Below are 23,407 nucleotides of genomic sequence, written 5' to 3' on the forward strand. Positions count from 1 at the left end.
TACCAATTTAAACTTCTTAAAGGAATGACATTTTTAGGCTGTTCAAGATAAAGATGAGTTTGTTTCCTCATTGGAGCATATCTGGAGAAATTTAGCATTACATCACCTGCTCACCAGTGGGTCTTCTGCAGTGAATGGGTGCCGTCAGAATGAGAGTTCAAACAGCTGATAAATACAACACAGTAATCCACATCAATGTCTAACAATCAATGTCATGATGTGAAAAGCTGTAATAAATCCATCATTTAAACAAATTTGTGATGTTTGAGCCGTGAACTGTTTCAGATGGTTCTAATCATTTCGCTTCATAACACCTCAATATATCGTCAGGAGTCATGGGTATTAATTTTGTTTAAAAAAAAAACATTTTCTCAGGCACTGAATCAGCAAGGACCACGGTTTCAGCTAAAAATCTTCTTTACTGTACTACTAAAGAGAACAAGATTCACCTACATCCTGGATGGCCTGAGGCGGAGTAAATTAACAGCAAGTTAAAACGTTTTTTTTTTTTTTTACTTCCAAATGTCACTACATTAGCCCAAATTTAATAGAGAATGTCTGTGAACTGCAATGTTCAAGTCATACAGGTTTTTTATTTGGATTCAAATCTGGGTCATTCCAGCCTTGTTTATTCAAATGAATTCTTTCATAGCTCCTGCTTTGTGTTATAGTTCTGCTGAAATATGATTCTTTTTACGATATGCACATATGTGGTTTAATGAAATATATTCTATGATTTGAAATGTGTTATATGGTTTGACTGTTTAGTTTCTATTTATCAACCTGCTGAAAATGTTTATGTATATTATTGCTTTCTCTGGATTCTAGTGAATTATGGGTCACGCTTACTGCAGGCAGTTCTTTCATCTGTCTGTCCACTCTCAGAGGTATATTGAAAGATTGAAGATATGGCTTTAGAGTTAATGCAATTCCAAAAAAATAGCTCTACATCTGTGTTAGCATTGTAGCTAAACTAACCAAACCCCAAACCTATGAATAATAGTGTAGGTTTTGATCCGTCATGCGATCTATATCAATTCATAAGGATTAATGTTTTAAACCGATTGAAAATGACAGTATTGACCTTTGGTGAATAAAGGAAATGTACAAAGGCATATCCACATTAAAAGGTTTAATATCAAGAAATTCAGCATACAAAATAACCCAAAGTTTAAACCAACAACATATTGTCAGTGCAGATCAAAAGTATACAAATTATTATTTTTTTCTCTCATCCTCACATGGCGCAAATTAAATCACGTCAGTATAAATACAGTACCGTGTCTGTTAATAAATACATTCAAAACGCATAACTTAAATCAATTAAATCCTCTGTTAATAAGTTAAAATGCAAAACAGATTTGCCATGGTTTCATTTTGGTCGTAAATGCATACTAAAGATTGCTTCAAGGCATAAAATCCAACCTCTAAAAATGCTACACCTGAAAGCTATCACAATAGTGGTTGTTTATTCTTTTGCTGTTATTTTGACTGAAAATGCAACCTTGAATACATTTACATTTACAGTCGGGCATAAGAGCCTTCTTATTTTTAAATATTTAAAAATGATCATCACAGTGAAATGGTAAACAGGATTGTGAAAAGAAAAAAAAAACTGCTACTGACGGACTGTATCATGTCTTAATAAATCAAAATGAAAGAGGATGTAAGTCATTTTGTTACCTCCATGGAAAAAAATATGAAATCTTAAAAATGCTTTGTCCAGTATGTCACAGTTTCATGTAGCATTTACAGTAATTAAGTGCAGATTTCTTTCTGTCATTTTTTTCTTCATGATTTCTCTGTTGACAAACAGTGAAACATAACTTTATAAAAAAAAACCACACATTTTAAACTATAAATAAAAATCAAATAAAATCATGAAACTGCATTCATTGAAAAGAGTGTGCCATAAAAATGTTAAATCAAAGTTGTTCAAATGCCAAATGTCACCGAGCTGAGACCTAACTACTCTAAGTTACCAAATCATTTTGTGCCACTTCAAAATTTCAAAGCCATGAAAAATTTAAATACAGAAAATAATCAGATGAAAGACAAGATTAAGCCTAGTTTAGGATACATGTATCAATTCATATTCATCTTCAGGAGACAATGTGTGACATTCAATAAAAATGGACAAATATACTGGTAAACCATTAAAACATGGTTAATGTCAGTCATTTTCATCCTATAAAACCACCTAGACTTGTGGAACCAGCATACAATTTTGCACGATTGTTAATCCTTATCTATCTATCTATCTATCTATCTATCTATCTATGAAAAAAAAATTGTTAGCTGGCTGGCCATTTGGCTGCCTTTCAAAAACTGCTTTCGTAACGGAGCAAATCAATTCTATTAACACCTCAAAGTAACACTGCTGTTAATCTTCGTGAACCATTTGTGAATCCTGAATAAAGACATACCGTAGGAGGATAACATCATAAATCTTTAAATCCAATCATCATGTATTGTGCTACTGTAACCGTAAAGCAAAGAAAACGGAAACATTGTTTGCTAATGGCACTCAGACATGCTTAAACTAAAGTGAGAGAATGCAGAACGAAAATGCATATAAATCAAGCTGGGATGGTGAAGATTTTGTTTTCCTTTTGCCCGTTCCCAGTCAGCTGAAGAGAAGACAATGTGCTTTAAACGGAGATTTATGTAAATCTACTTCATTTAGACGTGTGTTTCTATCTGAGGTACTCTTCTTCTGACAGACTGTCCAGGCTTTCGTCATCACTGTCCTCCAGTTCTGGAAGATCTCCCCACAGCAGCAGGTTCTGCCCTATGAAAGACACAGACTTGAATTATTAACGTTTGAAGCATTTTTAACACAAATGCAATTGTTACACTACCATTCAAACGTTTTGGGGTCTGTAAGAGCCGTTAACAGCCATTACTAGAGTCTTCAGTGTCACACAATCCTTCAAAAATCATTCTTATATGCTGCTCAAGAAATATTTCTTATTATCAATATTGAAAACGGTTTTGCTTATTAATATTTTTGTGGAACCACTTAATATTTTCAGCAGAAAAGTTCACAAGATCAGCATTTTTAAAACACAATTATTTCGTAAATACTAAAAATTTATTTCCTGTCACTTTTGATCAACATTTTTTTTTTACCTTTTAAAATGCACTTTTGTAGAAGACCAAAATAAAAAGAATATAAATCTGTATCAGAAGATATCCTTTTACTATTTTTTTTTTCCACAATTCATTTGCCAAATATTTTAATCTTTCATTGGGTAATATTTCAACTCATTGTACATGCTCCACCTGCATTTAAAAACATTTTGTGAGAACATCCTTGTCTACTAATGTGTGTTAAAACATCCTAATCACAAGCAACTAAACAAGTTACTGCTCTTTAAGTATAATTATACACTATATAATTATATGGGTGCTTATACAGGATCTTTTTGATGGCTATGAGCAGATAATCACTGAAACAATGGTAAGCAGAAGTTATCTGAACATAAGCAGTGGGCATAGACAGTGTTTTTGCACCAGACGTCTCAAACCTGTTGCATCCAGTCTATTGATGGTGGACACAGCTTCACTGTTGAACATCCAGAAGTGACCATTGTTGCAGGACAGCAAGCAGGGCTTGCATGGGGCCACCACGTGATATCCCACAACATTCCCACTGAATGGGCAGAAAGAGCCAGAGAGAGAGAGTCAAAAACACCTGATTCAAATGCTTTGTGGGACACAATGAAACAGAACAGCAAATGGCTCAGTGTTAACAATGGACTGAACATTACCAAAACACATTTGATGCCAGCCTACAAGTCTAAATGCAGCAGTGTAAATAAAAAAGGATAATACACTACCATTCAAAAGTTTAGAGTTGGTAATATTTTTATGTAAAATTGTAAAGCTGAATTGCCACCATTCCAATCCTAAGTGTTCAATAAACATTCCTTATTATTATCAAAGCTGAAATGTTTTGTGCTGCTATTTTTATTTTATAAATGTTTTAGTGTAAAAGGGATTTCCACGATTTTTTTCGGACGTATAGAAGGTTAAATTATATTTACATGAAATATAAATATTTTATAATATTATATAACTGTCACTTTTGATACATTTAATGAATCCATGCTGAACAAAAATATATATAAAAAAAACTTACTCAGATTTTGAACAGTAGTATATAATATTTGTAATACATTTTATTTTCTGATTCCAAACACTATGAGTAAAAACTAAGTGATAATAAATATAAAGACCTCTTTACCATTTCAAACAAGCAATATCTCTTAATTTGCATTTGCAGCTTTCAGTGGAATAGCAGCTGGCCACAAAATCAACAGTCCTACATGAAGAAAACAACACAGACTCGTTCATATTAGGCATTGAACACAAAGCATGTGATGATCATGATTATATATGTGAAATCTGATCGCGGAAAGCCTCACCTATTTGGTGGTATGTCGGTTGAGAACAACTCTATTTCCGTGTCAGCCAAAAGTACAGCTTTCATCCCTCTCATACACAGCAGATTGTCACAGTATATACAGTTGACTTGCGTCACACACTTATTCTTGAAATTTGAAGTAGACATTGTTGAGTTGAGATCTTCTCAAGTAAAGCTCTTAACAAAACGCCGGGTCCTGTTGGTTTAAAACGACAATAAAGAGTCAGCACCTGCAGTGAAGGACACAGCAGATGTTTATCTGAGACGACCTGCACCTGTCTGGCTATAGCTAGCTCGAGCCTGTTTGCACCTGTATTACACGTTTGCAGTATCTCCAAGTTAGAGTCTGTTGATCCCAAAAACGGAAAAGCCCTTCAAATTAACAGTATTGATATAAATCACAGTAATTCCTGATCATTTTACTCTTCTGTTAAAATATAGAAAAACTGTTATTTTCTTATTATTATACAGCTAAGTTAGCCTGCTAACTAAAAAGACTTTTTTTTTTTTTTTTTACTAAGCATACCATAAAACCATTCTTACCTGGTACCGGATATCAGATCGTTCTAGATCTAGACGGCAGAGAAACACATTGTACTACGGTACAATCTCTCAATGGTTACAGCAAGGCTTAGATTGCTAAGCTACGTTTGTTTACGTCCGCGTCAAAGCGGATATACGCTTCCTGAAAGATTTTCAAACAGTCCGATCTCTAACGTTGATTGGTGCCAAATTACCATATCTCACACATGATTGGTCAGCTCAGATTCCATGGGTGATTGGTTGCAGTGACTTTGCGCAAACCACAAAACCACTAGGGAGGGGCAGTCCAACTCGATTCTGCAAATCGGTTCTTTTGAACGAGTTGTTTCAAAGATTTGGTTCACAAGAGGTTCTGTGATTCTATTATCACGTGGTCACTGACATCCCGTTGTGGTAGATTGTTTATTCCAAAAATGCAATTTGTAGGCACATGTTGTTGTATATTACGTTTATTTTGATTCATTATTATTATTAAGGATGTTTATTTTGATGCCATGTGTTCCAGTTTAGTTTGCTGAAGCATTTCAGCTCATCAGAATCAGAATCAGAAAGCACCTAAAACCTAAACAAAAATTATTCTTGAGTACATTTAGCTTTTAGTGAGGATACACAAATGCATCATATGAAAAGTATTTTTTGTCACATCCGATGAACGCAGACATTATCATCACCTTTCAAGCAAAACATAATTTGCACTTAGTTCGCACAGGTTGTTTGACCGACTCGTGAATTAGTCAATGAATCGTTCAGTTCGATTTGTAAATGAATAATTTTTCAGACCGGCCGGTTTTTGAACCGATTCATTGAAAAGATCCGACTCGCAAGGATTAATTCACGAATCAGACATCGCTAGAAAAATAAAAAAATAAAATAAAAAATGAAATAAAAATAAAATAAAAATAATAAAAAATACATAAAATATTTTCTGATGATTATTACATGTTTTATTGTGAAGACAAGGACGACATAAATAAAAATGAAAAAATAAAACAAATAAAAATAACCCAAAAATTAAAAAAAAGAGGATTTAAAATTGCGGTTTGTGAATTTCACTCAAGCCTTTAAAATATCCGACATGGCCTTATGAGATAAAATAGTATTAATGCCTCAGAAATCTATCTTTTGGCAGTTTGATAGATTCACGCATAGACAGTAAAAGCAAGGATTCAAGTCGTGTTCGCATGTTGTGACCGGTTGTGACCAATGACAATAGAGGGGGGTTGTTCTTTCTCTTCCATGAAAAGAGGCGGGGTTTGAGTTTGGGAAAATTCAGAGAAAAAGCGTAACTAGTCAGGAGGGAGAAATCTGGTATATCAAACTCGATTTTAAACATGGAAATCGTCTTTTAAGGTAAGTGGTTTACAGATTCAATGGCACAGTATATGATTGGGCACGAGAAACCTCCGCAATCGTCCGGATGAAATGCAGGAATCTCCTAAAGGAAAGCCCTGAACTATTCAGACAGTAACCAGGGGCCTCTGCTTTTCACATCACGTTAACTTACTCGACAGACTGCCTCTTGTTGCTCATAGCCTCTTTCATTTTAGGACTGGAGATTTAAAGTCCTCAACATCCCTGCAGTCTACAAGATTGGCAGCTTCTATTTAAACGCGTTTTACATTTTATGACAGCGTTAAAGTAAAGTACTCTTAACCTCATCTTTCCATTTGACCAAAATACTTGACACATTTGTTTCAGGGTTTTCTTATCCTATGGCAAAATTGAAGTTGTCATGATTGTACATTTTAATTTTCTTTAATCGTCTTAAAAAAAATCATAATATCATACCTAAACATTGTAAAGAGGAGCGTCGATGGGGTTGAACGTCTGTTTTGAACAAATGAAAGAAATCGAAAATAGTTTGAGGAAGTTTACTGGAAGGAAGTAGCCTTTAGAAATCTGATCCAGTGAACTTGTTTGTTTGTGTGCAGTGTGATGCTGGGAAGTCTAATTCATGCCTTCATCATCCTGCCCCGAGAAGACTCTAGCCTCTCTCTCTCTCTCACACATCTGACCGCTGGAGGAAGGCGCAAACTTTGGAAGGCGCTGCGTCTTGTCGCTCGTGTCCAGTGTGAGTGAACGGTGCGATGAAACTATTCTTTTTTGGCTTCACTCCTCGCGTGCTGTCACGGACATATTCCACCTAGGAAGCCAACGGCAGCTCCAGCTAATAATGCGGCGTGATTGATCATCGGTAGGAGACAATACCCATCCACTCTTTTGGATATCTGTGGACGAAGAGGCGTTTGTTCCGCGGTGTTTCTCGCTGTGACAGGACTTACTTCTTTTAGATCAGTATGACGTCTCCGGCTAAATTCCGAAAGGACAAGGAGATTATAGCCGAATATGAAACGCAAGTCAAAGGTAAGTGAAATGTGTCGCTAATGTGTTTTTCCTGCACGGCTACCATTGTGTTTCTTGTTGGATGGGTTACAGTGCATGTATGAGCGCAAGTGGTGCAAACGCAGTCGTATTTACCAAAGAAAAACGCTATTTATTTGACTTTGTCAGAAACAATGCTAGCTCGTCACTACATGTGGCAGTGTGTCCAAACGGAATGATGGATGTGCGGTCGGTCAGTCAGTCAGTCGCCTGTTTGAGAAGCGATATTCTCAATCAATACTAACTCAAACTGGGTTTTACTATTAAACATATGTCATTTCTGTGACGTTTGTGTTGTTTTTTTGTTGTGTTTCCTTCAGTCAGCTTGTGTAGGTTGTACGTATAGTCAAGGCAGGGCGTTTTCTTTTGCCCTGCGCGTCTCTGTGCGAGCTGGTGTGGTGCTGTTCAACATTGATTTTTGAAACATGTCATGCTGGCTGACAGAGATGTTTTGCAGTAGGTCACGGACTTAAGCAACACGTTTAAAGCCGTTTTGAATTTTATTTGACCGAGAAACGTTCTACTGTCTGTGCGTGAATGAAGTAAAGGTGTGTTGCTCGGTGACAGCTCGGTTATTGCAGTAACCTCATTAATGTTATTCTTACTACGATGTGGTTGGTAACCGTTTAAAGCTCTAGCCTGAAGGCTTCGAGAATATTTTCGCCTATTCTGAGAGGTAATGTAGTATTTAATGAAGTAATTTTAACAGTACACTGTGCTTGTTTCTTTTGTGTGTTTTTGTCTCACTGAAGGGATTGTGTTCCCATAGAAACGTCTGTCTGATGAGGCAAAACGAAGCTGTTGATTGACTGATGCACTTCATTAGTGAAGCTCGGTATCACGTTATTCACGCAGTTATGTATTGTGCACTTTGAGTTGAGCAACTGATGAGCCCTGCCTGTTGCTGCTAAGTGAGGGGAAAAGAACCTTTAATAAGAGCCAGTGGGTTTCTCATCTATGAGAGTTTTCATTCAAGTAGGTCATTGTGACATACATATTGCTAAACAGAGCATGAACCTAGTTTAGGGTGTTTAAATGTTTTGCATTGAAATATAGCTAAAACCGTTCAAACTAGCCTAAGCTGGTATGATGATTTTCCCAGCTTGGTCTTTTAGCTGGTTTTTTTAAAGGGGTTTTCTGTCAGCTTTTCAAGTAATCCGGCTGGAGACCATCTTAAACCAGCTAAATGAAGCCTGGCCATTAAAAGTCATTACAATTATTAAATATCAGTTCTTGTAGTTATGCTCGGCTCACTGGTTTTCAACAAAGGGGGCCAGGGCCCATTAGAGGGCTGCAATATGATTTAAAATAAGTTATATGACAAATAAATCTAGCGTAATTAAAATTATAACTAAATGAATATTTCATACGTCATTCATTTTCAGTGTGAGCTGCCAACTTTATAAAAAATATTAAAAAAATCTATTCCACCAATCACAAATTGATGGAAAAGTGATTCATTGGTCACCTGAATGTCTGGATAACCTGAATGTCAATTGCGACTGTTGCCATTTTTTACCTGCCTTTTAAGTTGAGCCTTTTAGTGTCTTTAACAGATGAACTGCAGAACTGAAGAATAATTGCATTCACATCCCTGAGAAATGCTAGCCCCAACACATTGATCTGTTTCAGTTGCTGAAATAAATGCACATCTATAAACCTGATATTAATTCTGCACTATTGTTCCTCCTCCAGCTCCTCTCTCTGGATGCTGTGTCATATCACTTTCTCTTGCCTGTTTGAACCCCCAGCCTCCCTCACAAGCAAATGAATCCCTATTACTCTGCCATTCCTGAAAAAAAAAAAAAAATTCTTATGGATCAGTTTGATCAAATATCTTGAGATGACAGGATCTGGAAAGAAACAATAATAGGCATGATTTTCTTCTCTCAGGAATTGCAAGGGTGCACACAGAAAAATTGGCTAGATTTCGAAAGCATCCTTGCCTAGTGAAACATCGCTGATTTGGCTTAATAATCTGTCATAAATTAGTGGCAGAAGAGGAAGCAGTAATTGCTTGGTGATCTATTTCTGTGCTGAGGCAACCAGACTTGAGAAGAAAATCTGAAAATGGAGAAGTCAGAGAGAGACACATCAAAGCTGCCTACATTTCTAACTGAATTATCATTGATTAACATCAGCTTGATGCAGAACATAGAGTTTTTCCATCAAAATCATGCTCTTATTCTCAGTGCCCTGGAGTCGGTGCTATAAGCTATTAACAGTATCTCAATGATCAGACTCTTTTCAGCCATTCTCAGTACCTTGGCTTCTCCATTCAGATTTTTTATAAAGGAATCACAAATGAGACCAACTCAAAGGCTCACTTATGGCTCAGGTACAAGCTTCTCTTACCAGAAACAAGCTGAATGAGATGGAAGACTGGGCTTGACGTTTCCAAGGATTGGCAGGAAATGTACATCTGTTTTTTTACCATGGCTGTTTGGAAGGATTGGTTAATGTAGCTATAATCCTTCAGACATGGGAAGTGAGCCTGTCAAGCATGTGAAAAGTGACTATGCGTATAAGAGCGTTCTCAAGCTGTGGGAAATAAAATGATTGACTGCTCTAATTGGCATCATTAATAAAAAAAGAAAAGCCTGGAAGATGCTTTGCCCCTCTTTTTGTGCTATGCCTGATGTCTTTTTAACAATGGAAAGAGAACCAAAAGCATTTGGAGAAATTGTTTTAGTGAAGATTTGAAGATGGACATTTCCATTAGTTCCTGTAATTTAAAGATGGCAGAGAAACTGTGCAGTGCAAAATGGATTAGAACTTTGTTGATTTTTAATAGTAACTTCACGCCTATGTATGTAGGTCACTGTTGAATTCTGTTTGAAGTGCTTATGGTGTTTCGGGGGGAGGGTGCAACAGCCTACTAACATTTTCCCTCTCAACATATTTCGGCAGAGTTTCTCACATTTCCCGGTTTGAATGTCAGTAATCACTGCGTTCATCCAGTTTCACAGCATCTGAGGCCCAAAACAGGCCATTGCTTTTGATCAGTTATACTAGATCCTCTGTGTTCTCGATCCTACGCTTTGAATGCTCATTTGAATGTGTTTCTGCTGACAAGCGAAATAGTGGAGTCTTCACAACCCAAGCAGCTGTTCTTTGGCTTTATGTGGCAAAAAAGAGATGGAATGAGAAAACCTTCACTTGGTTTCATTAGCAGTGGTTTTGGTGTTTTCAAACATCTGGTTCTTTGAGCAGACAGTGAGATATTGATTGGTTGAGGAGAGTGAAAGATTCGGAGGCTGATCCAAAGAGAGACATCATGATGTGTTAACATTATTGATCGAAATATGGACCAAGCTGATTATTTGGCTGATATTTAATGTTTAGAGCTTGTCAGCGTTGGTTGTGCAATGTCCCTGACAAATGAGAGCGAGGAAGAAAGAGAGAGTTTTTAAATAATTTTTATCAATAAATCTTATCAATAAAGTAAAAAATAATAATAAATACAGATTTTTATATTACAACAGGGATATAATTGGTTGTTGGCTAACTATTTGGCCACTGTGACCCCTATGATCTCATTGTGATACCTATTATACATCAACTCTGGCTTTTTTCCATTTTGGTTAGATATTGTTTTGAAGGATGTGTTTAAACGGCACTGCTTGTTAGATGTCACCCCAAAGGTTATGGATTGGTTGGTTTTTGAAAAGTGGCATCACCTCTTCCAACCCATCCCAAAATGTTCAGTTAATCTACGAGGTCGATGATTAGAAGGTCTTTTGGGTTTACAGCTCTGCATCAGCCTTTGTTTGCTCACGCTGCAGCTGCAATGAATCTTTACAATTCCACTAATCTCTTCTTGTCCTTTTTAATACCCTTCCCCTAACAAGTTTGCCTCAATTAGAACAGGCCAGCATTGATCCATGGCTCCTGCTCCGGCCAAGACTCTCCACTTTAGCACTTAATGAGTCCGTGGAATGGATGGTGTGCCCGGTATGGCGCTAGAATACAGTATGCAAATGTTCTTTATGTGGAAATGCTTACTTGATCTGAAATAATCTTCCCCAGGAAGGATGTTTGTTTAAGGAAGATGAGGAGAGGAAGGAGGGGGAGACAGTGCAAAACACACATGTATTGTTGCTATTGTGTGCTCCTGAATTGAAAACTCACCCCCGATTTCTGGACTTCCTGTCAGAGGACCAGCCCTGAGGGAGTTGACCTGGATAACTTGTTGAGTTGGTCCAGATTTAAGTTTTTATCATTTATTTGATTAACTTGTGGATTAACAGAAGAGGCCAAGTTATATCTGTAAAAGAGACAACCCATTCTTGTAGGAATTGGTCTCTGCAGCTTTCCTCATACCATTGTAGTAGTTCTCACACTTGCGTTCACTTTAGAGAGCTCTTTAACCAATTAATCATCAGTGTTTCCAACATCTGTTATGTACTAAATGCCTCCTATGCAGAATAACTTTTTGGTTGCCTCAATCCACTAATAGACAGCGTAATGTTTGTGGATGCAACAGAAAGGTCATAATTGACAACAGATGCCCGATCCCTCAGGATGCACATGACTAAATGCACAAAACTGTTACCTGACATAGAATAGGAAGGAATGGGGCCGAAATCACACCCCTCAAAACTCCATTATACTGTTTGTACTACATCAGCATAATTTACTGTGGAAATGAAAATGCCTGGATCGACTTTCTGTTGCCTCTAATTAATCTCCCGCTGTGATTCTCAACAAATGAACACCAGGTGAATCCCAGTCCAAATTTTAAAACTCTGCCAGACTGGATAACAAACATATGGATGAAACTCAAGGGAAGATGGATGCTCCGCTTACCTGCCATCATGAACCTGCTTCTGCTTGGAAACTTGCTCAGGGACCAGCTATTTCCAAACCACCTTTCTTCTTATTTTTCTATACATTAGCAAGCATGCAAGTCATGCACACATGCTCATTTTCATGGCCTGATGACATTTCATCTCCCTGATGGGTAACGCTGGACTAAATAATGTGATTTCTCTGTCAGTTCATGCTAAATGTCCTGAAGTCCAGCAGACCTTCAAATAGGCATGGTAAAGTCATCAAGCACTTTCCCGGCGATCAGCCAAGGGAAGGTGTGGGGGAGGGTTAGAGAGAGCCTGCAAAGTGGAAAACCATTTACATTCTGTCTTCCATTTACTTCTTTGTCAGACTGAAATGGCCAGTCTTGGTTTTAGTGGAGTTTTGCATTCTGCATGACAGTAGAACACATGCCAGTCGTCGACATCAAAACAGACTGTGAGGTTAATTCTAAGACCCGGTAACAGAAATTTTTACTCAGACGTTTTGTTTTAATTCAAAGAGCAGATCAAACCACACTTTGTATATATTTCCATGTTTCGGCTGTTCTGATTGGAGGATAGCAGACAGGAAGGGGCTTACCTTTTAAGAAGTGACATGGCTGTTTTCCATTAGTTCCACCTTTTGAGGATGTTGGATTTCCACAAGGTAGAGTCTTGGGGCAAATAATTGAAGTAGATGCACATAAATGTTAGTATTGAAATTATTTAATAATTGTTGCAAAGTGGTCATCTCAATGGCTGCTTATTGATAATCCAAAAAAAAGGGTATGTTGAAGCACCAAAGGGAAATACAGATTGCTTGTTAGTGGTTGTTGTTGTTATTATTATTAGCAAATGAAGGTTAAATGTTCAATGTTTGCACAACTAAGGGCAAGCCCATAGTTGCGCAAATTTGCTCACTTCAGGAGCAGTTTATTGAAGAAAACAAGAGATTATTTAAAGGGTACATACACAGTTTCACCTAATCTCATGTTTATCTTGAGTACCTATAGAGTAGTACTGCATCTCTAAACTGTCTTTAGTTTTATCATATTTATAAAAGAAAAATACAGATTTCCGATTCTTTACAGAAAATCCGAGTTCCTGGAGGCGTGCCGTGAGCGGAGCTATAATACTGACGTTTCGTGTTGTTTCCATTAACATATATTTACTTATGTGCTGATTTCCAACAAAATACAGAAATCTGATGCAATTGTACTTACATGAATGGGGTCTTTTATCACAGGGACGGCTCCATGTTTTAATATCAAACGATGTGCAAATCTAGAGTCGACTTGGGCCTTGTTTATAAACATTCATCACTCAAATGAACAGAACACACAAACACACTTGATACACTCCGTTGCTGCCTTGGAAAAACAAACTGCATCCACTGTTCATGTAACGCTGGGTTCTTGGGGAAGCTGAACACGGTAAACTTTCCCTCACATCCAAAATCGCACTTATTTGGAAGCATTCTCGAACAAATCCTATGCAGCGCTGCCGAAGATTTTGAAGCGCGTTGATGTGCGTGGTCTCGCTCTCCTCTGGCCAACATATGCGCGGACATGCTTTTACCGGGAGAAATGCTCATAAAAGGAGTTCTGCTCTATGTTCCGCACTTGTCTTCATCATTAGGTCCACGATGGACCAGCCGAATCTTGTACCAACCCGGAAGTAAGATCTTCGGCACAAAAATTCTCAGTCATTCTTCTGAATTATTTTAGAAAACTTTGGCCTTGATTAGCATGAGAACCCATCTCTTTAACACTGATGTGTGAATACACAAAACACCATTTGTAGCCCCCCCCCCCCCCTTAATACACTTATGATGTTTTTATTGTGCTTGTGTATTGTATTTTTGAGTTTGTCCCCATTCCCTTTTTATTATACAAACATCTTTTTTTTGTGTGTTCCACAAAAGATAGCAAGTAAATAAAACCGAATTTACATTTTTTTGGTTGAACTGTGCCTTTAAGATGGCTGTCTTTTAGCTCTTTGTTAGCTAGAACATTGACTCCGTTTGAATGAATCTAGTGGTATTTATGCTGAAATTTGCATACTGCCAACAGACTCATTCATCCATCAGCTTGTCCGCTATGCAAAATCTGAATGGCAGCTCAACGCAACTCACCTTCTCAACATCTTCTCTTTGACTGTGTGGAGTGTTTTTATTAAAATGAGGAAGCATTTTCTACTCTGTTTTTCCCAAAGGATATCTCGGTTCCTCCTCTCACTTAAGCCTGGCCGCTGTGGGAACGAAGTCCACGTCTCACACGGCAACAGACCTGAAACCTGTAGGAATGTGCAACATGAGTCAGGACCACCGTCTTTGGAGAGCACCAGTGTCTTTTCTTTCTCCTTCTCCTTTCTTTCCAGATCTGCTGTGGTTCTGGACTAACAATAAGAGCATTGTGTAGAACTGCAGGACCAAAGCGGTCTCTGTTCTTCTATTGTTCTTTTTTTCGTGGCCTGCTCACTCCTACTTTTCTCGCAACTCCTGAAATGACGGTTTGCCATTCAGGATGAAATATGAAACATTGTTTTTTGGTGTTTTGCTCCCCCTCCCCCTTCTTGACCAGACTTTTAATAATTGCAAACACATGACGTTTTTACACACGGTTGACCACACACTTGGGCATGTTGTTTTCTGCTTTGTATTCATTTCCATATGGCATACAGTGTAGAGACCGTTTAATGAGAGACCACAGGCTATATTGCCTGTGTAATAATTATGATTGATCGTGTATAATATCCACATCATGGCTCTACACTGCTTGTAAATATGATTCAAAATATAGAAAGATTTAGATTTACAAGACTGACAAAATCCGTTCAGGTTTTAGAAATACACACAATAAGCAAAGAGCTATAAAAACCCATGTACATCAACAAAAGAAGATTAAAATCCTCAGTTTAAAAGTCAATAAATAAATGGCAGCATTTCCTCTAAATAAACCCAGCCTTAATGAAAAACAATTGAAACCGAGGTATTGGATGTCTGAGAAGTCCCTTGGGTCAGGACTGGAGAGGAAACAGATTTTTTCTTTATGTTAAGGCCTGCTTTGTTTCCTGCGTTTGTTAGGCCGGTTCATGATTACAGTTACTGACCGCTAGGTTACTTTCTGGCTCTCTTCCTATAATCCACCATGTTTTAATCCACCTTGGTTTATAGTTAATGGTTCAAACAATGGTGAGCTCTGAAATTAAGTTGATAAAGAATACAGAATTGTGGGATTGTGTGAAGAATGATGTAATATCTACCATCCTCAGTATTCAGACACTCTCAAATGTCTTGTTGTTGACTATTTCTTTGTGCTGCAGATTGGAAAAAGTATTGGCTGCCAAGAACAAGACACCTACCTTCATCTTTTGTATATTTATGGGTGTAAGAATGATATTAGGTGTGTCTCTTTTCAGCATAAGTAAACGTTGCCTTCATCTCAATACCACAGACATGGTTTTCCTCCAAACCCAAACTTTTTTAGGTGTCTCTTTTCCTGTCAACTCTTATCACGAAAGTCTGACAAGTCGAATGTCTTCTCTCCAAGATTGAACCTTTATGTCACTGGTCTTTGCCACATGAGTCTTCTCTGTGCCATTTATATAATTTCATTTCAGACTGAACGTTTTTTTTTAATGATATGGCTATTAAGTGGCTTTTAATTCATTACTAACCACGAGAGTTGAGTACTTGCTTTAAGGGGAGTCTGTATGGTTGTCATGCCTTTTCTGAGTGCTTAGCCATTTATTCATTTGTTTATATTTCCATTATTTATCTGTTTATTTTTATTTTCCCTTTTTTAATATTTATATCAAATCTGACAGTTTTATTTTTGGATATATCTCAGCCTGAATTTTAATATTATGTATTCCTGCGGTGTTTACAATATAACTGCTAAAAGACACGCTCTTTTTGGCTGTAAATGAAGAATATTGGCAGAGATATGGGCCTAGCCATTAGCCCAAATCCACACTATCAGGTATAAGATAGCAGCAGGATTTTCAGCATTGGAAATGAGGTGCTACACTGCACCATTGCCACGAGCCATGCTGCAGGGACCATGCCTGTCTGACTGGGTCACACTTCTACTAATGCTTTTTTAATGAAGCAATTCATCACTGCTTTTTGTTTTTCTCTTAATATGTGGTCTCTCTTTGTTCCCCCCTCCACAAACATGCTCGGGTTTGCACCTGATCTGATGCTGGGTGAGAGGAGATGAGCCAAATGTATGCTTCATCTATATTCTGATGTGCTAGCACAAATTACTTGGAGCCATTTTAGGTGAACCAAAAAATATCAAAGCATTTTTCATTTTTTTCAAGGGAGCGTAGGAGAGCCGAATTCCTCTTCCTCATGATCCAGATACAGTAATCCCACAGTTACACACGTAAACCTTTTATACCTGTGTAACTTCCCAGGTTCACAAATAGCCTTAATGCCAAACGCACATTACAGGCAGAGGGTCATCATTGTGTGTACACTTTACTCAACCAAATCAGACTAGTTTCTGTGAGAAAAGGAAAGAAAGACATGTATAAAGATGTTTTACATAGAAAAATGTTTAAAAAAATACTTTAATTGACTTATTCTTATATGTTAGATGTTAAAATATGTCAAATCTATATTTTATGGTAAATATTTTCAATATTATTTTTTTATTGTTAATTTTTTTTTTTTATCATGAATGGTTAATTAATAAATTCTGTCTCATCTCATATTATGTATATTTATTTGAATTGATTTTTATTTTTACATGAATAAAACACATTTATGGCTGATAACTAAGGTATTGTTTTAAGAAACTGTATTATTTTACTGAGATTTTTTTTCTTTTCTTTATGATATCAAGACCAGACCTGTTGCAGACTTCAGTTTTGTAGTGTGCGTTTTGCAGGAAAGAAAAATAAATGCACATTAACTTCACTGTCTGTGTACTGAGCCATTGAGTGGTTCCATACACTGAAACCAACATTGTGTGTGTTGGATTACCCACAGACCCTTGATGAGCGACCCTTGGAGGTTCCTGTGAATGGGGGACAGGCGGATCCCTGCCCGCCGTGGGCTTTCTAGACTCTGACTTGGTTTTACTCAATCCAGATGTCTGCTCACCCTGCACATGACACCATAATGAGAGCCAAACCCGAGACTCTCATTCCTTTGCTTCATGCACAATATTCCTCCTTACGTAATAATTTACTGCCTTATTTTAAAGGATATAGGAGGTTGTGCTCCTTTGAAGTGTTTGCACAGCCCCACTGTGTGCTAGTACTTGTTTTTGACTTCTGTCCAGCTCATATATTGACTGCACGTCTGCATAATGATAATTAAACCGAGATGAAACTCCGGGGTGTGCTGTAAATGTTTATCATTTTATTGCTCCAGAATGGTATTGTCCATTAGTGTGATTTGCATATTTTGATACATCTTGAAATATTCCTGTGTAGTACAAAGTTTGCATTGTGTAACTAAGTACATATACAGTTACAAGAAAATGTTGGGTTATGCAACTATACGTGTATAAACACGTCCTGCTGCCAACAAGCAGAGAAATAACATACAGGAAAAGCAACTGTTTGTTCAGTTTCAGGTGACCGAAAATCAACAATACATGTGTTTACATCTCAGTGAACTGGTTCTATTCAAGAAAAGATATTGCTTAATATCACTCAATCAACCTGTTAAACAAACAAAAGTAATTTTAAGGGTCAGATCAGGTAAAATATGTAAAAGACTTCCTATTTACCAGATAGTTTTATTATTATTATTATTATTATTATTATTATTATATAAAAAAGAAATGTTAGCTTAAGTGGTCAGACCTTAGAGGATAATTGTCAACTAAATGTTTTACTTCTGTTTTTATATATATATATATATATATATATATATATATTAGGGGTGTAACGATACGCGTATTCGTATTGAACCGTTCGGTACGACGCTTTCGGTTCGGTACGCGGTACGCATTATGTATACCGAACGGTTCGTTGGAGTAATTAATTATATTTGAAAAAAAAAAAAAGAGAGAGAGAGAAATATAATGATATGCGTTCAACAAGGTAGCCCAATAACCCAAACAACGTAACAGGCAACGCCCCTGACACTCCCGAAGAAGAAAAAAACACCAACTTATATGTTTATGTTAGGCTACTCAGCAGGCGCTCGCTCACTCAGTACGCGCTGAAGGCTCGTTGCAAAATAGCCAATGCGTTTAACAGACTAGAAATGAGAAGATCCTCCAATAACCAACAGGTCTGGTGTTTGGGTGCACTTTGGATTCCCTTTAAGCTATAATGGTGATGGCAAGAGAGTGGTGGATAAAAAAACAACGGTATGTCGCATCTGCAACATGACAGGGTACACCAGCGGGAATACAAAAAAAAAAAAAAAACACCAGCGGGAATATCTGGGATATATGCGTCAGTACTATCTGGGAAAAGACGAAAAAAAGGAGAAACATGCACGCAGCAAACTATCCCTGCAGCATTTAGACACTATAGCTTACAGGGAATCCAACCCAAACACCAGACCTGTTGGTTATTTTAGGATCTTATATTTCTGGTCTGTTAAAGGCATTCGACATTTTGCAACGAGCCTTCAGCGCGTGCTGAGTGAGCGAGCGCCTTAGGGGCCGTTCACATATCGTGCCTAAAAACGCATGGAAAACGCTAAGCGCGTCTTTCTCCTCCTTTCCAAAGCGCTTGGGCAGAAGCGCTCATGAGGCGTCTGTCTTTGCTAAGCAACAATGACGTGATCTCTCCATGAGACGCGGAAATTTCTGCGAAGGATAAATGGATTTGCAGCTCTAAAAATCGCTTGCAGTAGCTCTGCTACTAAATTTATTTCAAAATTGCAATCCATATACAACTATGATCAGCTGATCCTTCATCTTGGCTGAGCTCTCAACGTTGTTACGGGAAAGGATGAAGCTGATTGGTTAGTTCTTGTCACATGACCCGCGGTGCGCTTGCGGCATTCTGAAAAGTTGAGATGTTTTTACATTTTGCTGTATCTAAAACGTATCGAACCGAACCGAACCGAACCGTGACATCAGTGTATCGTATCGAACCGAACCGTGAATTTTGTGAACCGTTACACCCCTAATATATATATAATATAATTAATATTGCACTTTAATTAAGCAAAAAGACATTTTATCCAATTACTCGATTAATCGATGGAATTTTTGGTAGAATACTCGATTACTAAAATATTCGATAGCTACAGCCCATATATATATATATATATAGGCCTATATGTATAAATCTGTCATATGCTGCCTGCCAGCAAAGTTATTTAATAGATCTACAGAGTTTCCTTGTGCTCTAATCTGAATTATTGACATTATGTCATGTAAATTTTTGTTGCTGCCGTTTTACTTGGGAGAATAGTTCACAGTTAAGCAGTTCATAAATACTGCAATCCCTGACCACAGCACTCTCACCAATGCCAGTGTGGTCAACGATCAAATGTAAATCCGTTGGAAAGCAGTGGGCCTCTATAGTTTTTCCTCAAAGTGGCAGTTTAGTGTGATGTTTCTAGCCTCTCATCTTTATATGTTGGTTTCCCATGGTTACTTTTTAGTACTTTATGATTAAATTTGATCATTCTGACATGACTTGAAGGCATCATTAAAGACAGAAAGACTTTAAAGGTGATCTGTGATGCTTGCATGAAGATTTGAACAAATCCAGCCTGCTGTAAGCAGCAGTCATCAGTCACTCATTACCTGATGTCCAATGCGCCCTGATTATCTTTTCAGATTGTGAGAATACGTTTCCCTGTGTAACTTTTTTACAATTAATGTTTCACACCTCAGATTATTATAGGGATACACTGGTGCTCAGACATAAATTTATAAGATCATGTGCTTATGCTAAGCCTATTCTGCATCAACTCAAGGCACCCAAAATGTCACATGTGCTTACACTGCCTCTCCACAGATGTAAACATGTGCTCTGTCTCTGTCTTTCCTAGTACTTTTCTCACTCTCTCCATGAGTCTGTTTTACCCTGACACTTTACAAAGGCCCCATTGGAGTGGGAGGTAATTCGTCTTGACATTAAGGAGGCCCGGCCATCTGACCCCACACTGGAATGCTGAAAGTACAGAAATCTCTTGTAGTGCTATATGATTTAATTACATAACTGTAAGGTATTTCTTAGTAGCTCACTGTATAATTTATGACATGATAAAATGTCATCCTCCAGCAGCCTCTGAATCCACCAGTGTAACAGTCATGGGAGGAAACACAGAGCCCTTTTGCTAGATGGATAGATTATTTGTACTTTATAATAGCAAGAATATTTGTGAAGTGTTTTTTTTTTTTAACTAAAACAAAAACCCCAAAAACTGTGTGTGTGTTTGTGTGTGTGTGTTTGTGTGTATGTTACTTTTTTATTTTTTTTTACTTTTTAATTACCTGATTTTTATATTAACTTGTACATCTCTTCTTTTTTTTAAGTTTAGCACACTGGGAAAAAAAAGGGTTGGATTTACTCAATTCAATAATGAACACTGGTTCCACATAATTCGTGTTTACAGTACCCTACACATTCACATTCAATAGTTTTGTGTTCATCAGAAAAGAGAACATGCTCTAATGAAGTTATCCTAACATAATTCAATCATGTTAACTTTACATCATCTCTCTCCAGCTGTAATGCTTTAGGTTGATAATGTTCCATTTTATTTTTTAATAACGCAAACACGACAGCTTTCTTCTATCGTGAGGGGGTTTGGCGCCACGGTATCTTTGTTTCCAGGCAGAACATTAAAGAACGCGACACACACGTCTCACAAAAATCCTTTAGAATTCAACCAGTCCGATAACAAATTAGAAATTTGCTGAAGTGTTTCCACTTTTGTGTCCCATATGCTTCAGATGTTTAGCCAACGATACGTGGGTGTGATGTCACATCTGAGGCTGAGACTAAGGGCTGTATTTTCTGCAGTTTAGCAGCCTCCTTTTTACCAATTGATTGGAAAAGTATTCTTAAAATTCATTCCAAATTCTGTATAATTTGTAATATATAATTATTCACGGTATTTAGAAGTGCCCACGATAACCATATCATGCGTATTCATTACCATGATATATCACATTAACGAATACCGGCACATGTCTAGTGTTGACTTAGAAGGAAGTTGGCTTTTGGAGATAGAGAGAGAGAGAGAGAGAATTGCTGACTGTAGCTCTAAAGTTCAGATACAGTTGTAGTGTTTGAGCTCAGCGACATCAAACAGCTTCCTGGTTCATGTGTTTCCAGTCTCCCTTTAATGTTCTTCAGATAAAATGAATATTTAAAGGTGGCCCAAAAAAAAAAAAAAATGGAATGCAATCTGGGATCGCAGCATTCTTCCTTTCCAGCCTGCCATTTTGAAGCAGACATTATTTAGTCAGGAAATAGCAGACATGTTCCAGATGATCAGTAGCTTGTATCTTCCTATGAGTTAATGCATAGTTATATCATTGTGGTAGTTGTATATCTAGCCGGCAGTGTCTGTTTTTAAAGGATGTCTAAAATAAGATATGGCATCTACATCAATCGAATATTTTGTTTCCATTTAATCAGATGTGTGATGTTTGAGTGGATTTTATCTTCATATCGACATGGCCACTTCAGATTGAATAATGAGAAAGCATTCAGTTTTGTCATTCATCTCTTTGGGTAGAATTAAACTGTTGTAATTCACAGATTGTTTGTCTCTCAGTAAATAATAGATTATCTTTTCCTCTGTACATCAGACCTTGCTGTTTATTTTCAAGGTGTGATGTACCTATTCTGCATATGTAACAAATTTACTACTGCACATATGGGGAATAGGTTGTAAATGTGTTTTTGGTGACCCGACTAGCAGTTTAAAATTGATTGACCCTTTCAATCGTTATGCACACCTTGTGTTGACCGCTCGAAAGGTTTGCAGACAACTAGTCATGTGCAGAGTCATGTGCAGTGTTTACCATCATCACTCAGTCCAGATTCCTCTTTACATCACTTCTGATTTGTATAGCTGGTTAAGGGTTGGGGTCGCTGGCCCCTGGTGGTTATGCTCTGTTTATCCTTCATCCTCTATTTATCTTTCCACTTAATAGACTGTTCCATTGTTTAGTCAGTGCTTCATTTATTAACATCTGAATTTATTCCATTCAAAGCAAAAATATAATGAAATAGGGCTAAATCGAGCTGACTATATCAAGCTACACCATATATATATATATATATATATATATATATATATATATATATATATATATATATATATATATATATATATATATATATATATATATACATAACACACAGAATTTAGAGGAGATAAACTCTGAAACATCACTTGTTGAAGAAATCTTAGCATTGTGCGTGTGTGTTTGGATTCTTTGGATTCTCTTCCTCACTCCCTCGCCCTTAGCAGTATGACAAGTTCTTCAATAATCAAACAGCTGATGAAGAAAACATGAAGCAGGCAGCAGAAGCCACCAAACATCTTTGTTCACTTTCTTTCATCCTCCTCTCTTTAGTATAGGGGAACCCAAAGCAGAAGTTGAATAGGTGAGCCTTTGCCCTCAGCTCCAATAACAAACGATCCCACGAGCTGGAAATCCATGAAGATAGGTGTGTGGGAAGAGACCAGGGAGTTTTGTGGTGGAAGATGGAGAGGTTGGCTTTCGCTTTGTTTGCATTGGCTGTTACTGCCCTGTTCAAGGCCTCTCTGATAACACGACCCTCTACTGCTGGAATATCCGTCATGTGGCCCAATCTTATTTATTCAGCTCGGAAGAGCCAGATCCTTCGTCCTCCTGGTCCCTCAAGCCACCAGAAGGAAAGGGTGTGGCTTCAGAACACAGCCATTGTCTTTCTACAATATCTTACAGTGGAACATTTATTGTTTTTTTTATGACCGCAGTAGCTGAATACACAGTGCATCAATGCAGGCTTTTCTCTTGGACTCCCAAACTCACTTCGTGCCCACTTTGCATTGTTTAATGATGCCTGTTGGGGGGCGGGGATTCTGGCATCTCGCCTGTGACCCCTGCTCTTCGACAGCCATGAGCCTGTCAGTGCCATTTCCATGGCAACAGTTGACACCCTACCACAATGCCTAGTAACAGTCTAATACATTATGTTGCTGTGGAACACTTGGACAAATGGCACAACGCTGATCAGAGCTCAATCCCAAGCATCCGTCAACAGGTGATGGTCCGTCTGAGTGGTATTTGCCTTGTCGCAGCTAATGTGCAGTAGACTGTGAATC

At 37.6% G+C, this 23,407-nt stretch overlaps 2 protein-coding genes across 3 annotated transcripts in view; one reads left to right on the top strand and one right to left on the bottom strand.

Moving 5' to 3' along the window:
• Window positions 1–1,117: 1,117 nt before the first annotated feature.
• Window positions 1,118–5,127, bottom strand: LOC113055233 (protein FAM72A-like). The gene is made up of 5 exons (XM_026221354.1): window positions 4,973–5,127; window positions 4,431–4,625; window positions 4,250–4,327; window positions 3,531–3,655; window positions 1,118–2,791 (listed from the first exon to the last, which is right to left on the bottom strand). The coding sequence occupies exons 2-5, from the start codon at window positions 4,574–4,576 to the stop codon at window positions 2,697–2,699; spliced, it is 444 nt and encodes a 147-aa protein (XP_026077139.1). The 5' UTR covers window positions 4,577–4,625; window positions 4,973–5,127; the 3' UTR covers window positions 1,118–2,696.
• A 1,065-nt stretch (window positions 5,128–6,192) lies between these two features.
• The window catches only part of srgap2 (SLIT-ROBO Rho GTPase activating protein 2), an 86,176-nt gene continuing 68,961 nt past the window's right edge, over window positions 6,193–23,407 (top strand). For both annotated transcript variants that reach the window (XM_026221355.1, XM_026221357.1), the window contains exons 1-2: window positions 6,193–6,322; window positions 6,904–7,336. In XM_026221355.1, the coding sequence (XP_026077140.1) occupies window positions 7,270–7,336 (67 nt within the window). In that variant the 5' untranslated portion in view covers window positions 6,193–6,322; window positions 6,904–7,269. The remainder of the gene's footprint in view (window positions 6,323–6,903; window positions 7,337–23,407) is intronic.

Source organism: Carassius auratus, chromosome 36, assembly GCF_003368295.1.
Source record: "Carassius auratus strain Wakin chromosome 36, ASM336829v1, whole genome shotgun sequence".
NCBI classification, from domain to species: domain Eukaryota; kingdom Metazoa; phylum Chordata; class Actinopteri; order Cypriniformes; family Cyprinidae; genus Carassius; species Carassius auratus.

What these genes read in the sequence shown, in the direction of transcription:
- LOC113055233 (XM_026221354.1), bottom strand. Translation starts at nt 4,576, where the DNA reads ATGTCTACTTCAAATTTCAAGAATAAGTGTGTGACGCAAGTCAACTGT. An exon ending in ACCGACATACCACCAAATAG is followed by an intron (nt 4,328 to 4,430) that starts GTGAGGCTTTCC and finishes TTCTTCATGTAG; the next exon opens with GACTGTTGATTTTGTGGCCA. An exon ending in GATATTGCTTGTTTGAAATG is followed by an intron (nt 3,656 to 4,249) that starts GTAAAGAGGTCT and finishes CTGCCCATTCAG; the next exon opens with TGGGAATGTTGTGGGATATC.